The sequence below is a fragment of the Thalassophryne amazonica genome, chromosome 3 (assembly GCF_902500255.1).
Source record: "Thalassophryne amazonica chromosome 3, fThaAma1.1, whole genome shotgun sequence".
NCBI classification, from domain to species: domain Eukaryota; kingdom Metazoa; phylum Chordata; class Actinopteri; order Batrachoidiformes; family Batrachoididae; genus Thalassophryne; species Thalassophryne amazonica.
Genome location: NC_047105.1, coordinates 66,383,905 through 66,396,674, shown reverse-complemented (window position 1 = coordinate 66,396,674; position 12,770 = coordinate 66,383,905). Strand labels below are relative to the sequence as shown.

Sequence of the window (12,770 nt, the reverse complement as noted above, 5' to 3'; positions counted from 1 at the left end):
CTCCGTTCTGTTCACACAGCTCCAAACGCTGCGCGGCTCTCTGCCGAGTCAAGTTAGAAAGATAGAATCCAGTCGGAATTAATAACTTCAAAGTGAAACACCGTTTTGTTTATTTTTTATTTATGTCCAGAGATCAAGGATACAGTGACCAATTTCATATTTATTTACTTTAAGACTCAATGAAATACATAGAAAACCTGTAAAGCCTACTTTTAGTACAAAATTCACAAGAGGTATTAATAAGGGAATCGATAAGGAATCGGATCGATAAGCAGAATCGATAATGGCATTGATAGATAAAATCTTATCAATACCCATCCCTAGGACATTATGGTTGTACAAATGTGTGTACAACTCTCTCTAGAATCACGTAAAGCAAGCATGCACTGCTTATTTGGAGACATGGTGCTTACCCTTGTTAAAGAAATAGGACAAACATTTGCGAAAAACAAGCCACAACAACTTTATACTGTATGTGCAAAATAATATTTTGTAAACCTTGAACTCCAAAAAGTAACATATATTTTTTGTTTGTTTGACTGTTTGTTAAGAGAATAACTCAAAGTTTTCAACCTTTTTTCATTAAATTTTCTACAGCAGTGCGCCTCATGACTGAGAGCATTATATTTTGGGGGTGATCTGAAATTGGATATTCTTTCAAGAATACTTTATTATTAGCTGGAGATGGCAACATTCAGTGGTAGAGCAACAATCCTTTTGTTTGTTTCTTTTGTACATTACGGTATCAGAGTTGTGTATAGTTTGCTGTACACAATATGAAAAATAGGTCTCCAGATGCTTTTCTTTTAACTTAGATATTTATTTATCATAGTTTATAAGGTCAGCAAGCCATGCAATATTATTTAATATAATTTCTTCAAACATTTCAACATAGAAAAATATTACTTTCAGATTCAGTATGGAAGCATCTCATCAGCAGCATGGTGGCTTAAGCCCCATTTGCACATAGACGGTTTTGTCGGCGGGTAGTACGTAGACCGAAGTTCGCGGTAGTTCCGGCTGTTTTCATGGTGGAAAGGGGTGGAGCATTTTGCCGGTGTTTTGACCGCCGTACTAGCCGCAAATATGCGGACAAAACGCCACTAAATCCGCCGAATAAAGCGGCGTTTTGATGCCGTAGCATCCAGCACACGTCAGACAAGGGGGGTTAATACCCAGTTCTGTCCTTTACAATCCCAGGTTAAGACACGCGTGAGAACGGTGGTGTTCTGCTGCCGCCGATAATGCCCAGTGTACCGCTGGTTTTATCCAGGCAAATCCTGCGTTACTCCAGGAACTTTTGCATATAGGCACCGCCCCCACAGTATAATAGGCTGAAGCAGCAGGAATACATGCCTCTGTCACTGCAGGGGGAGGGAGATCATCCTCAGCCTTTTCTTCTCCTTCCTTTTCCCCCTCCTCAACGTGTTGCTCCGTCTCCACCTCCCCTCTGCTTCTGAACCAGACCTCTTGGTAAGTCCTTGACGCTGCCAATTTTCTTTTAGGAGGCATACTGGAGCTTCTCTGCAAAAATATCTGGAGCTGGCCGCAAGTGAGAAGCCTGCATGCAGCGCGCTAGCGTTTTTATACTGACCGCCGCCTATCGGCCGTTTGGAGCGCCGTTAATAACCGGGAGGTGGCGTTTAGAATGACGTACTGTCCACTAGCGCAGACAGTACAGATTTTGTCTGCCTCTGTCACGGGTTAAAACGCCCTTGAGGACGCCGATGTGGGCTCTATTGCCGTTTTACACGCCGCTGATTAGGGATGCAACGCCGGCCGCCAATTACGGCGGTGTAAACTGCGGCACTACACGAAGGTGCAGGATGAAACGGCGATTAAAAAGTATCAAATGCCGTTGTTCACGTTGTCTCCATCGTCACGCGAATTCTCCGGGAGTGCTCCCGGAATTATTCGACATGTTGAATAATTTTTTCGACGATTCCCGGTAAAGCTGGAACTAAGCCACGCCCCCTAGTGCCGGCATTAACAACGGCGTTTGATCCTTAAGATGGCCAAAAACTCTTCCGGGACGCTTCCGGGAGCTCTTACCGTCTATGTGTAAACGGGGCTTTAGTGGTTAGCACTGTTGCCTCACAGCAAGAAGGTCATGGGTTTGATTCCCAACTCCGACCTTTCTGTGTGAAGTTTGCATGTTCTCCTCGTGTTTGAGTGGGTTTCCTCCGGGTGCTCTGGTTTCCTCCCACATTTAAAGACATGCAGGTTAGGTGGACTATTACACTTTATAATTGACCAGGTCTCCCTTGCAAAAGAGATTTCGATCTCAATGGGACTATCCTGGTTAAATAAACATTAAATTAAACATACTTTGTGTTGTTTTCCCATCTGACTGAGAGAGGTAGGTATTCTACTGATAACTGAAAATGCTTTGTGACTAACATGCAGGAATCTGAAGCAGCGATCCTACCTTGTAGTTCCACATTCGGCCCTTTCCCCTGTGGAAAAAAAAACAAAACAAAATAGGGATGTATTCCGTTAGCGTCTTCACGGCACAAATGCGTGCGCGCACACACACACACACACACACACACACACACACACACACACACACACACACACACACACACACACACACACCAGAATTAATCTTCGGTGACGGGTTTGATGAGACAACTTGACTATTGAGAGACGGTGCTGAATGAATCGGCGCTAACACCATTCATTGGATGACGCTATTGAGCAGTCGGTGCTGAAACCTCAGGGGACTTAGAGGACCCAGTAGGGGATGGATCTTTTCTGTCAGAGCACAGACAAGGGGCTGAGCATCGTCTGTGCAGACTGAGCCCTTTGTTATAATATGAATAACACGTGTGTGTGTGTGTGTGTGTGTGTGTGTGTGTGTGTGTGTGTGTGTGTGTGTGTGTGTGAGAGAGAGAGAGTGCGCGCGCAGCTACCTGCTACAGACGGAAAATATTATGCAAAGTCATAATCACACTCACACCCTACAAATGCAAACCATTCATGACTTTGTAAAAGACGTCAATTCAAAAGCAAACAGGCACGGGGTCTAATGAGCCAGTGTGCTGTTGTCCAGCACTGATTGGACTTTCAACTGGAAGACAGTCTATGTACAAAAAATGCCACAATGGCACAACAGTGTCCTTACATTATTTCTTCACTGCAGGATACAATGAACAGAAAGGGCAAAGGCTAACCCATTTCTGAGGACATCATTCTGGCAGATGGGACAAGCTCTCTGGAGCAAAAGCAGATTGCCCAGATTTCATTGCACTGAGTGACAGAATTCTTTAGAGCTCTGACAGCGATGGACACAGCAAACCTAAAAGTTAGCTTCGATAATCACTAATTCCCAAACTGAAAAGTTAACTGTGATGAAGCTAAATACAGTGCATCCGGAAAGAATACACAGCACTTCACTTTTTTCACATTTTGCTATGTTACAGCCTTATTCCAAAATGGAATAAACAATAACACACACAACACCCAATAATGACAACATGAAAAATGTTTTCTGAAATTTTAATATGTTGTAACATATGTTGTAATAAAAACATCAAGGTTCCCAAAAAGGCATGCCAAGATCAGATGGTTATCAAGATGTGCCTAAATAATTAAATGAACAAATTTAATTTTAAAAAATAGTAGTTCTGTATCGCAGGGGCAGCACGGTGGATTAGTGGTTAGCACTGTTGCCTCACAGCAAGAAGGTCGTGGGTTCAATTCCCGCCTGCGGCCTTTCTGTGTGGAGTTTGCATGTTCTCCCCGTGTTTGTGTGGGTTTCCTCCGGGTGCTCTGGTTTCCTCCCACATCCAAAGACATGCGGGTTAGGTGGATTGGAATCTTTAAATTGTCCATAGGTGTGCGACTGGGTGTGAATGTGTTTGTTTGTCTGTATGTGGCCCTGCGACAGACTGGCGTCCTGTCCTGGGTGTACCCCGCCTCGTGCCCTATGACTGGCTGGGATAGGCTAAAGCCCCCCGCAACCCTTGATTGGACTAAGCGGTTGAAGTTGAGTGAGTGAGTTCTGTATTGCAACATTTAAATCTTGCACACTGCACAATTTCTCCAGTTGCAGCGACAGAAGCCTATAACTTTGTCAGAGTTATCAGGGCATCTTGGTAGCTTTCCTCACTTGTTTCCTTCTTACACGGTCCCTTAGTTTTTGAGAACTGTCTGCTCCACACAGATTTGCCACAGAGTACCATACTGTTTGTATTTCTTCATAACCAATGTAAATAAGTCCAGATGTTCATGTATCCATCCCCTGACTTATCAGAAGAAGACTAGATGCAAAAGTGATGGTTTATATGTGTTGCACTAAAGGGTGCACTTATTTATTCACACCATCATTTTGGCTTTTAGATTTTTATTTCTTTTAATTCATGATGTAGAGATTACTTTTCACTATGAGTTTAAAGGGCATCATTTTACAGATTATAATACAAAAATCCAGAATTTTTGTTTTGTTTTTTAATGTCCTTTAAAGGAGACCTGCATTGAAAAAAATGCAGTCAGATTTTTTGAACAAAAAATGACTTACATTTACACATGAGATCCTTCTGAATGTAGTAAAGTAAATCTGCAAGCCCAGATCTGTCATTCAACGGAGAAATCTTCATTTGAAAATGACAAATTTACAGCTAAAATTTAGCCCTCCGCAAATTGTCCCTCTCATCATGGACGCTGCCGAGACGTCATGGACAAGACCCTCTCCCAGCATGCATTGCGCCAGTTGTAATTTGTGGATTTATGTCAGTTTGCATCTACACCTTTTTCTTGTCTTATACAGAAGGATCTACTTTTTTAAAAACTTCATATTGTCTTGCGGCACGTTTGGTGAGTACACATTTCTTTTATTTGTGCTTGAAAATTATTTTGGGGGACTTTTTCATACGCCCGTTTGATTTAGTAGTGTCGCAATGAAAATCTACTGTCTTTCGCCTCCGGTACCATCGCGGGATATGGAGGTGAGACCCGCAAAGAATCCCAGTCATTAAAAATATATAAACCTCTCTCAGCGTCCATGGAGCTCTGGGGCTCTGATTGCCGAGACGTGCGGTGCTGTGGATTTTGCCGCAAGAAGTCTGTCCTTGCAGCAACAGCTGTACCGGCCGCGTCGCATTAAAACAGCGAGCGTAGTCTCAGGACTTGTGCCAAGTGTGCTGCAGCTCCATTCAGTAGACAGAGAGGTGATGCCGGTGTTGTGCGCTGAATCTGGCACAACACCGGCTGCAAAGCAGACACGGGCGGTGTGAGTGGCCCGCGTCAGCGGTTAACGAGCTCGTTAACGAGCCCGCAGACTTAATAAGCGCAGCGGAGGCAGAGAGCGGGAGAGGAAGAACGGCGCCCGCTGTCGATGTCGTTGCTGATCTGAGCACACAGATCTGAATCTCACATTCATTGCAGCTTACTTTTAGATGTTGAAACCAGGACGTGTATAAGTAACATTACTAACAGATAAAATCAATTTCAATGCGGGATCGGACTGAAGGCGGGAGCGCGTCGTCTTGTCCCTGACGTCATGGAAATGATACGGCTGTAAAAACTGTTTTCACAGAGGGCTAAATTTTAGCTGCAAATTTGTCATTTTTAAACAAAGATTTCTCTGCTGAATTACAAATTTGGGCTTACAGATTTACTTTACTGCATTCACAAGGGTCTTATAAATACATATCAGCTATTTCTTTCTGAAATCTGACCACATTTATTTCAAGGCAGGTCTACTTTAATGGTGTACAAACTTTTTCACAGCACTGTTAATTTAGTGGAAGCTAATTGTTCAACTAATGGTTTTCAAAGTTAAATGGAAGTTAGTTCCACTGATTAGCTGTTAGACGATTTTCTAAACTAGGCCCACCGGTGAATTTTGATTTGATTCCAATTTCATATCTAAAATGACAGAATACTCAAATCACAGACAAAACAAATATTCTACAATTACAAAACATAACAAGCACAAATCAAATAGTAAATAACTGTGAACTGGTGACTCTGCCTCTAGAAGATAACCGAGTAGCATCTCATCCAGTGGCCATGTTGACATTATATCTTCATTGCTACACATAATGAGATGAGCTACAGTCTGTGATGATGAGCTGTGAACACCATGTGGAATTCTCCGCGATCACTCTCACCTTGTTGTCTCTCTCAGACTTGAACACAAACAGTATTTGGGGACAGAAGCACAGAACTAATGAGCATCCCTGAATTGATCAGCTAAATAATTAAACACGGGTGATACCTGGAGGCACCATATGGCACGTTTCTATGCTCTCTCAGCTGCTTAGGTGTGGATCTGCTCATAAATGTGCATATTTGTATGAGTGGCAAGTATACGTGTTGATGTGTTTGTTTTACCACGGAACACACAAGGAATCACAATTCTATTTCCTCGCTGAAAGTGCAGCACAGGAAATTTAATTGTAAATTATTAAGAGAAAATGTCTGCTCAGTTTGATGTGCAGCTATTGCATGCCATGTGTTCTGAGGTCTCAGCTGTGCTCTCCTGATGCCCTCTTCTATTACCCTGATGCAGGAGCAGCTGCTGTAATGTGTCTGGTCCAAGTCTGCTGATTGATTGGGCATAAACTTTTCACGGCTGAGGCGACAAGGAAACCCCTTGGGGACAGGAGAGGCCAACAGGATCATTTCTCTTGGAGCTTGTAAATGGAAACCAATTCTGCGGGTACCCATACAGAGACAGGCCAACCAGTGCAGATACGCAGCAAGAGAAATTGATACATCAAAAGAGATGTGATGTGCTTTTGCTGACATAGTTCTCCATTTGAATTCTTATTTCATCTTGTTTTCCAGGATTGTGTTGAACTGAGCTATTTTTAAAAGACAAGCCAATGACAATGAAAAATGAATCACAATGATGACAAACATGTCAAACATGCTGTCAGTGTTGTCATATAATATGATCTTTTTCATTACCATGGGCCCTTTTTGGCCCACTACCGAGTGCAGACCTTCAAAACACGATATAGACATGGATGCTTTTCAGATGGGGTCACATAATGTCTGACCTTACGCAGATGAAGTGTGCAGTAACCTTTACAGTAGCACTAAGCATACCAGTATTCAGTGGCAAAGTGTGTCAGTTCTTAAAGCACCAAGGAGAATATGTTTTGTGTTGGATGTCCAAAGCTCAACAACCATGCTGTCGATACTGTTGTCTGGGTTCTTGTTAGCAGCATTGGGACCATGGAGACAGATACCAGCAGCTACATCCTTAGGTGGTCAGGACATGCAGCCACATAGCTCTGCAGATACACTACTTTTTATTTTATTACCTCCGCCAAGGATGTAATAAAATCATCGGTGTCCGTCCGTTTGCAAGATTACGTCAAAACTACTACACGGATTTTGACAAATCTTTTGCCACAGATAGATATTTGGCCAAGGAAGACTCCATTAAAATTTGGAGGTGATCCAGATTCGGACCCAGATTCTGGATCAACTTTCACTTTGAAGGATTACTGTTAGCAGGATTCCGTCAAAACTACTGCACAGATTCTCATCAAATTTTCACCTCAGATAGATATTAGGCCATGGAAGACTCCATTAAATTTTGGAAGTGATCTGGATCTGGATCAAGATTCTAGATCAAGATATCACTTTATGTAGGCTTTGAAGGATTGCGTCAAAACTACTTCACGGATTCTCAACAAATTTACACCACAGATAGATATTACGGCATGGAAGACTCCACTGAATTGTTGAGGTGATCCGGATCCAGATTGTGGATCAAGATTTCCTATATAGGCTTTGAAAGATTACTTCAAAACTACTTCAAAGATTCTCACCAAATTTGCACCACAGACAGACATTAGGGCATGGAACACTGAATTTTGGAGATGATCGGATCCGGATTAACAGATGTCAGAAATCTGTTTGCTCTTGTTTTGTTATTTTTACTATTGTTGCAACTAGCTTTGACAACTAATAATAATATCTACATGGAATAAAATAAACACTTATGAGCATTTTCAATTGACTTTCTTGTAATTGTAAATATTGCAGTACATTTCCCATATTCATGCCTGGAAAAATCTTGTAATATATGAGACAAGCTTCAATAAGACTTTAGACACCCCTAAAGTGGATGATAGTATTTCTTGACCTTCATTGGAGCTCTCATCTGGTTCAACTACCATCACTGCAAAAGTTTATTTAAGTCAACGGTCCATTGAATGGATACTGTAGTAAGTTCATGTCAGTTGATATCTGGTTTACTTAATACACTTTCTTACCTTCAGAGGTTCTGAATTAGATTGTGTGGAGAGTCGACAGATGAAAGCTAATGTTATCTACTTTCTTTTGTGTAAAATTACAATTTAATTATCCAACCTTAGCTACTAAAGACAACATTTGCGTTATGTAACATTAGATAATATTAGGTAATGACCCCCCCCCCCCACCCAATTGCCACTGTATAATTCATTCTCAATTTTATACAAATAATGAATGTTTCTGAGTTCAATGGTACAAATATTTGATGAGGTGAAAGATGGTATGTTCCATCTTTCACCTCATGAAATATCTGTACCATTGAAAGAATGAAAAAACATTCATTATTTGTTTTATATAACAGCAAAAATAGATCCTTGTCTGATATTTTACTAATTTTTCAACAACAGAAAAAAAGGGCAGGTGTTCGTCACTGGTGCTTTGACATCAACAGTCCAACACAAACTTAAAATAGGAGTCCAAAATTGTTCTCAGTCAACTAGCAAAACACAGTTCTGACGTCGTAGTCTGTGATGCTGTGCGCTGACTTTGTGTACAGACTGCTGTGTGCACTTTCCTCACTCCAGAGATCGAGTGAGAAATTTGTCCAGCTTTTCATCCTAACTTCATCCTCTTCATTCCTAACAGCTCTTCATGCCTCCAGACATGGTGGATTTGTTTTGTGTGTGTGTGTATGTGTGTGTTACAAGAATTAGCACTGTTAATTAGCTCCTTCAAATTGTCATCCACCAGCAAAACAAACTCCGCCATGTTTACCTAAATACTGTTCGCAGTAGTGTGAGCATGCATGGTGGTCATAGCGTGCAATAGCACATTTCATATAGTACCAAAATTGCACACTAAAAAGAGGTATTGCATGGTAAATGAAAGACAATGGCAAATGGTGCGAATAATCCATGTCACGTGACATACAAGCCACCAATCAAGTAACAAGGATCCACTCAGCTGTTATACAACCATTTTTATATAACTGCTGAGTGGATCCTTGTGAAATTAATGTACTATTCAGTACTGTCTGACAACGTACTGCTAAATATACACATTTTTGTGGTTTGCCTTTTTGTTTGTAAGCAGTTTATACTTTGGTGCAGCAGCTTTTTCTAAAAAATAATGAAACACCATAGCTACTTAATATGGCAACTATGACGGATGTGAATGTTGCTTATTAATTCTTCTAGGGTGGTGCTGACCGTTGAGGAAACAAATGTTGTAGCATGAAATGTAATTCAGAGGATGTAATGCTGATGGAGGAACAGCAGCACAATAGACTTTTGTATCAGCTGTATGGAAAAACCCAGTAACTCTTGCACTACTACCTGTGGGTAGGGCAGGTTTTTTTTTTATCTTCAGTGCTGTTTATCTAATAATTACTGGTTGAAACATTTGGTCAGGACCCCACCTTGATTATACCACAGTCAACATGTCAAAACCAAGAGAACAGGCCTTTACCTTCTCCCAGTGTCTGCTTCAGCAGGTCATGCTTCGCCTGCAGCTTAATGATGAGGTTACTGCCATTCAGATACTCCTTGAATTTCTAAACAAGACAGATGAAGGCAGCAATGAATGAAGAGCAGCACTAAGTCAAGGACTCATGAGCCCAACCACTTACATCAGTGTCACTCAAATCTGCACAAATTCAATATGTTATTTTGCAAATTCTAATGTTTCTTTAAAGTGTGTGAATAACTGACATGCATTGGGTTCATTTTAAAAAGTGCCCTGCTCTCTTCCACAGCATGTCTTTTTCCTGATTCTCTCCCCTCAGCCCCAACCAGTCCCAGCAGAAGACTGCCCCTCCCTGAGTCTGGTTCTGCTGGAGGTTTCTTCCTGTTAAAAGGGAGTTTTTCCTTCCCACTGTCGCCAAGTGCTTGCTCACAGGGGGTCGTTTTGACCGTTGGGGTTTTTCTGTAATTATTGTATGGCTTTTGCCTTACAATATAAAGCGCCTTGGGGCAACTGTTTGTTGTGATTTGGCGCTATATAAATAAAATTGATTTGATTTGATTTACCCAGTAGAGATCCAGCTACATTTCAGGTAGCCATTAACAGTTTGGGCAAAAAAGGCATGAACTCACTGAAAAGTAGAACATTTCAGTCTCCTGTTGGTTGGCTCTCCTCTTGGCTACATTGAGCTTGCTCATGTATGATTCAGATGCCACAGACTTGATGGATTCAGTGGAACGGCTATGTTGGAAGGCATCCGACACATCAAAGTCTTCCACTGTCAGCATATCCTGGAGTGTTTGCATGGTAGCATCCAAGGTCTTTCTCACCTGCACAAATGAGCGGATGAGAAGGAAAGATGATGATAAATGAAGGACTGCACTCTGCCTTTCTCATATTAATCTCCTTATGAAGACAAAGGCAGTTCTTTTCGAGTGTCAAGAGATCGACCACATGCAAAGCCAAGATTTACTGTAATTATTTTCAACATTAGAACATTTATATTACCCCCAAAATACAAAAGGGGAGGTGATGGTCTAGTGGTTAAGGTGTTGGGCTTGAGTCCAGAAGATCATGGGTTCAAATCCCCGCCTGACTGGAAAATCACTAAGGGCCCTTGGGAAAGGCCTTTAATCCCCTATTGCTCCTGGTGTTTAGTGAACGCTTTGTATGGCAGCACTCTGACATCGGGGTGAATGTGAGGCATAATTGTAAAGCGCTTTGAACGTCTGACGCAGATGGAAAAGCGCTATATAAATGCAGTCCATTTACCATTTTACTGAGATGACAATAAACACCATAGTAACATCAGTACAGAGCCATTTGCAGATCAGACATTACAGATGTTGAGGTGGGCGGATGGTGGGGGGTGTTTTGGCCAAGACTGGTAAAGCTCATTTCAATTTCCAAGGTTTATACAGTTAGGGTGGTCTAGGCTTCCTGAACTATCCCTTATCCATGCTGCCATAGATCTAGAGTACTCTCATTCCTCTCTTTCTTCCTCCTTGTTCCACCCAACTCATCTTCTCTCACGTCATCTTCATGTAATTATATCCCATATTACATCACAGTCTCGTCTTGTTTTTCCTGGAGTTTTGCCATTTCCTCTCTGTCCTTCCTCCTGCTCTAACGTTTTGCAGGTATTTTAACATATGCATGATCCAGATCAATGCTCATAATCCACCTACTTACAGTCCCCTCACATGATCATGCTCAGCATGTGATTTGAAATACAGACGGGTCCATAAGTATTTAAACACTGACTTTTTTCCTTCAGATTTTGCCTGTGTAAAGCAGCCACAATCAACTGAAAATGAAGCAGTCAAGATGTGCATGTAAAATCACATTAACCATTTAAGATTAACATCTATTTTTTTCACACAGACCCTCCAGTTTCAGACTCCATAAATAAATGGACAACTGACAAGGGCTGGGGCAAAACAGTTAACTCCCAGTATGAGATGCATCACGACACCTGGGTGCACAGTATCACGATACATCACATATCACGATACATAAGAAATGCGATTCCACAAGTATTGTGATTTGATATTACAATATATTCTGATTTTAGTTTGCTTTTTGTGTCACTGGACCATGGGAAAAATTAAAACATACACTTCTAGAGACAGTATATCATAAATATTTTTTAACAAAAATGCACATCATATTTTTGGTGTTTTTATTTTCCCTTCAGGGAAACCATATTTACCAATTAAGCTGCCTGCCAATGTATCTTTATTGTCAGACATGACTGCAAAAAAAATAAAACGTATTTTTCCTTAGGGATGGACAATGTCTACTTAATTGGAAAGACATCTTCTACAGTGCATCATGCAGGGAACTTTTGCTATCTTGGATGAATTTTTTCCATGTTCAAAGTAAACATTTGATACTGTGTTGCAACAGTGCCGCTGCAGTGGGCGGCTCTGAACAGAAAAGCCGAGCATCCAGCCAACACAGTCGGCCAGTGCAGACTTGCTCCCATCCTAATCTCTCTTTTTTTTTTTTTTTTTTTTTTTATACAGTCTCTGAGTGGAGCTCATTTCTGTATATAAAGCTTCTCACAGTCCACCATTATTTTTTGTCTTACAGTATGTCTGATTGAAATGGAGATGAGGTCACATAATGCTCAGATTAGGTCTCCAAAACACTGTGCCCTCTGCTTAATGAAAGTGGTCCTGCATGTCTACATTATTTCCACCAGTAACTGGATTTGAATTATATCCATACTGGACTTTAAAAATTCATTCAGTTTAATTCTATGGCAAAATTAATCAGGTCAAAGGTGGCTTTAAACTTGTGTGCTGAATTTGCATTTGGCAGCTGTTCATTAGGATTTTCAACATGGCTTCCAAAGACATGTGGATACAGGTGAAGGAGGCCACAACGGGGCTAACAAAACATAATACATTTAGGGGTGGCTAAATCAATAATAAAGGCCATTCTTAAAAGAAGGAAGTAATTGGTGAGCTATGTAAAAGGCATGGAAGACAAGGGTAGACCAGAAAAGTGGATGATCACAGAATTCTTTCAATGGTGAAAACCAAAACAACAAATCCCTTCACAACATCTAGCCAAGTCCAGCTCAG

General features: G+C 41.2%; 1 protein-coding gene and 1 long non-coding RNA gene across 4 annotated transcripts in view; one reads left to right on the top strand and one right to left on the bottom strand.

The window, feature by feature from the left end:
* The window catches only part of srgap3 (SLIT-ROBO Rho GTPase activating protein 3), a 295,005-nt gene that overhangs the window by 45,645 nt on the left and 236,590 nt on the right, over window positions 1-12,770 (bottom strand). For all 3 annotated transcript variants that reach the window (XM_034166610.1, XM_034166608.1, XM_034166609.1), the window contains exons 9-11: window positions 10,311-10,508; window positions 9,685-9,769; window positions 2,429-2,456 (exon numbers count right to left, since the gene is read on the bottom strand). In XM_034166610.1, the coding sequence (XP_034022501.1) occupies window positions 2,429-2,456; window positions 9,685-9,769; window positions 10,311-10,508 (311 nt within the window). The remainder of the gene's footprint in view (window positions 1-2,428; window positions 2,457-9,684; window positions 9,770-10,310; window positions 10,509-12,770) is intronic.
* LOC117506928 lies at window positions 2,753-3,097 on the top strand. Its single transcript, XR_004559576.1, has 2 exons — window positions 2,753-2,855; window positions 2,912-3,097. It is a non-coding gene; the product is annotated as an uncharacterized LOC117506928 (long non-coding RNA).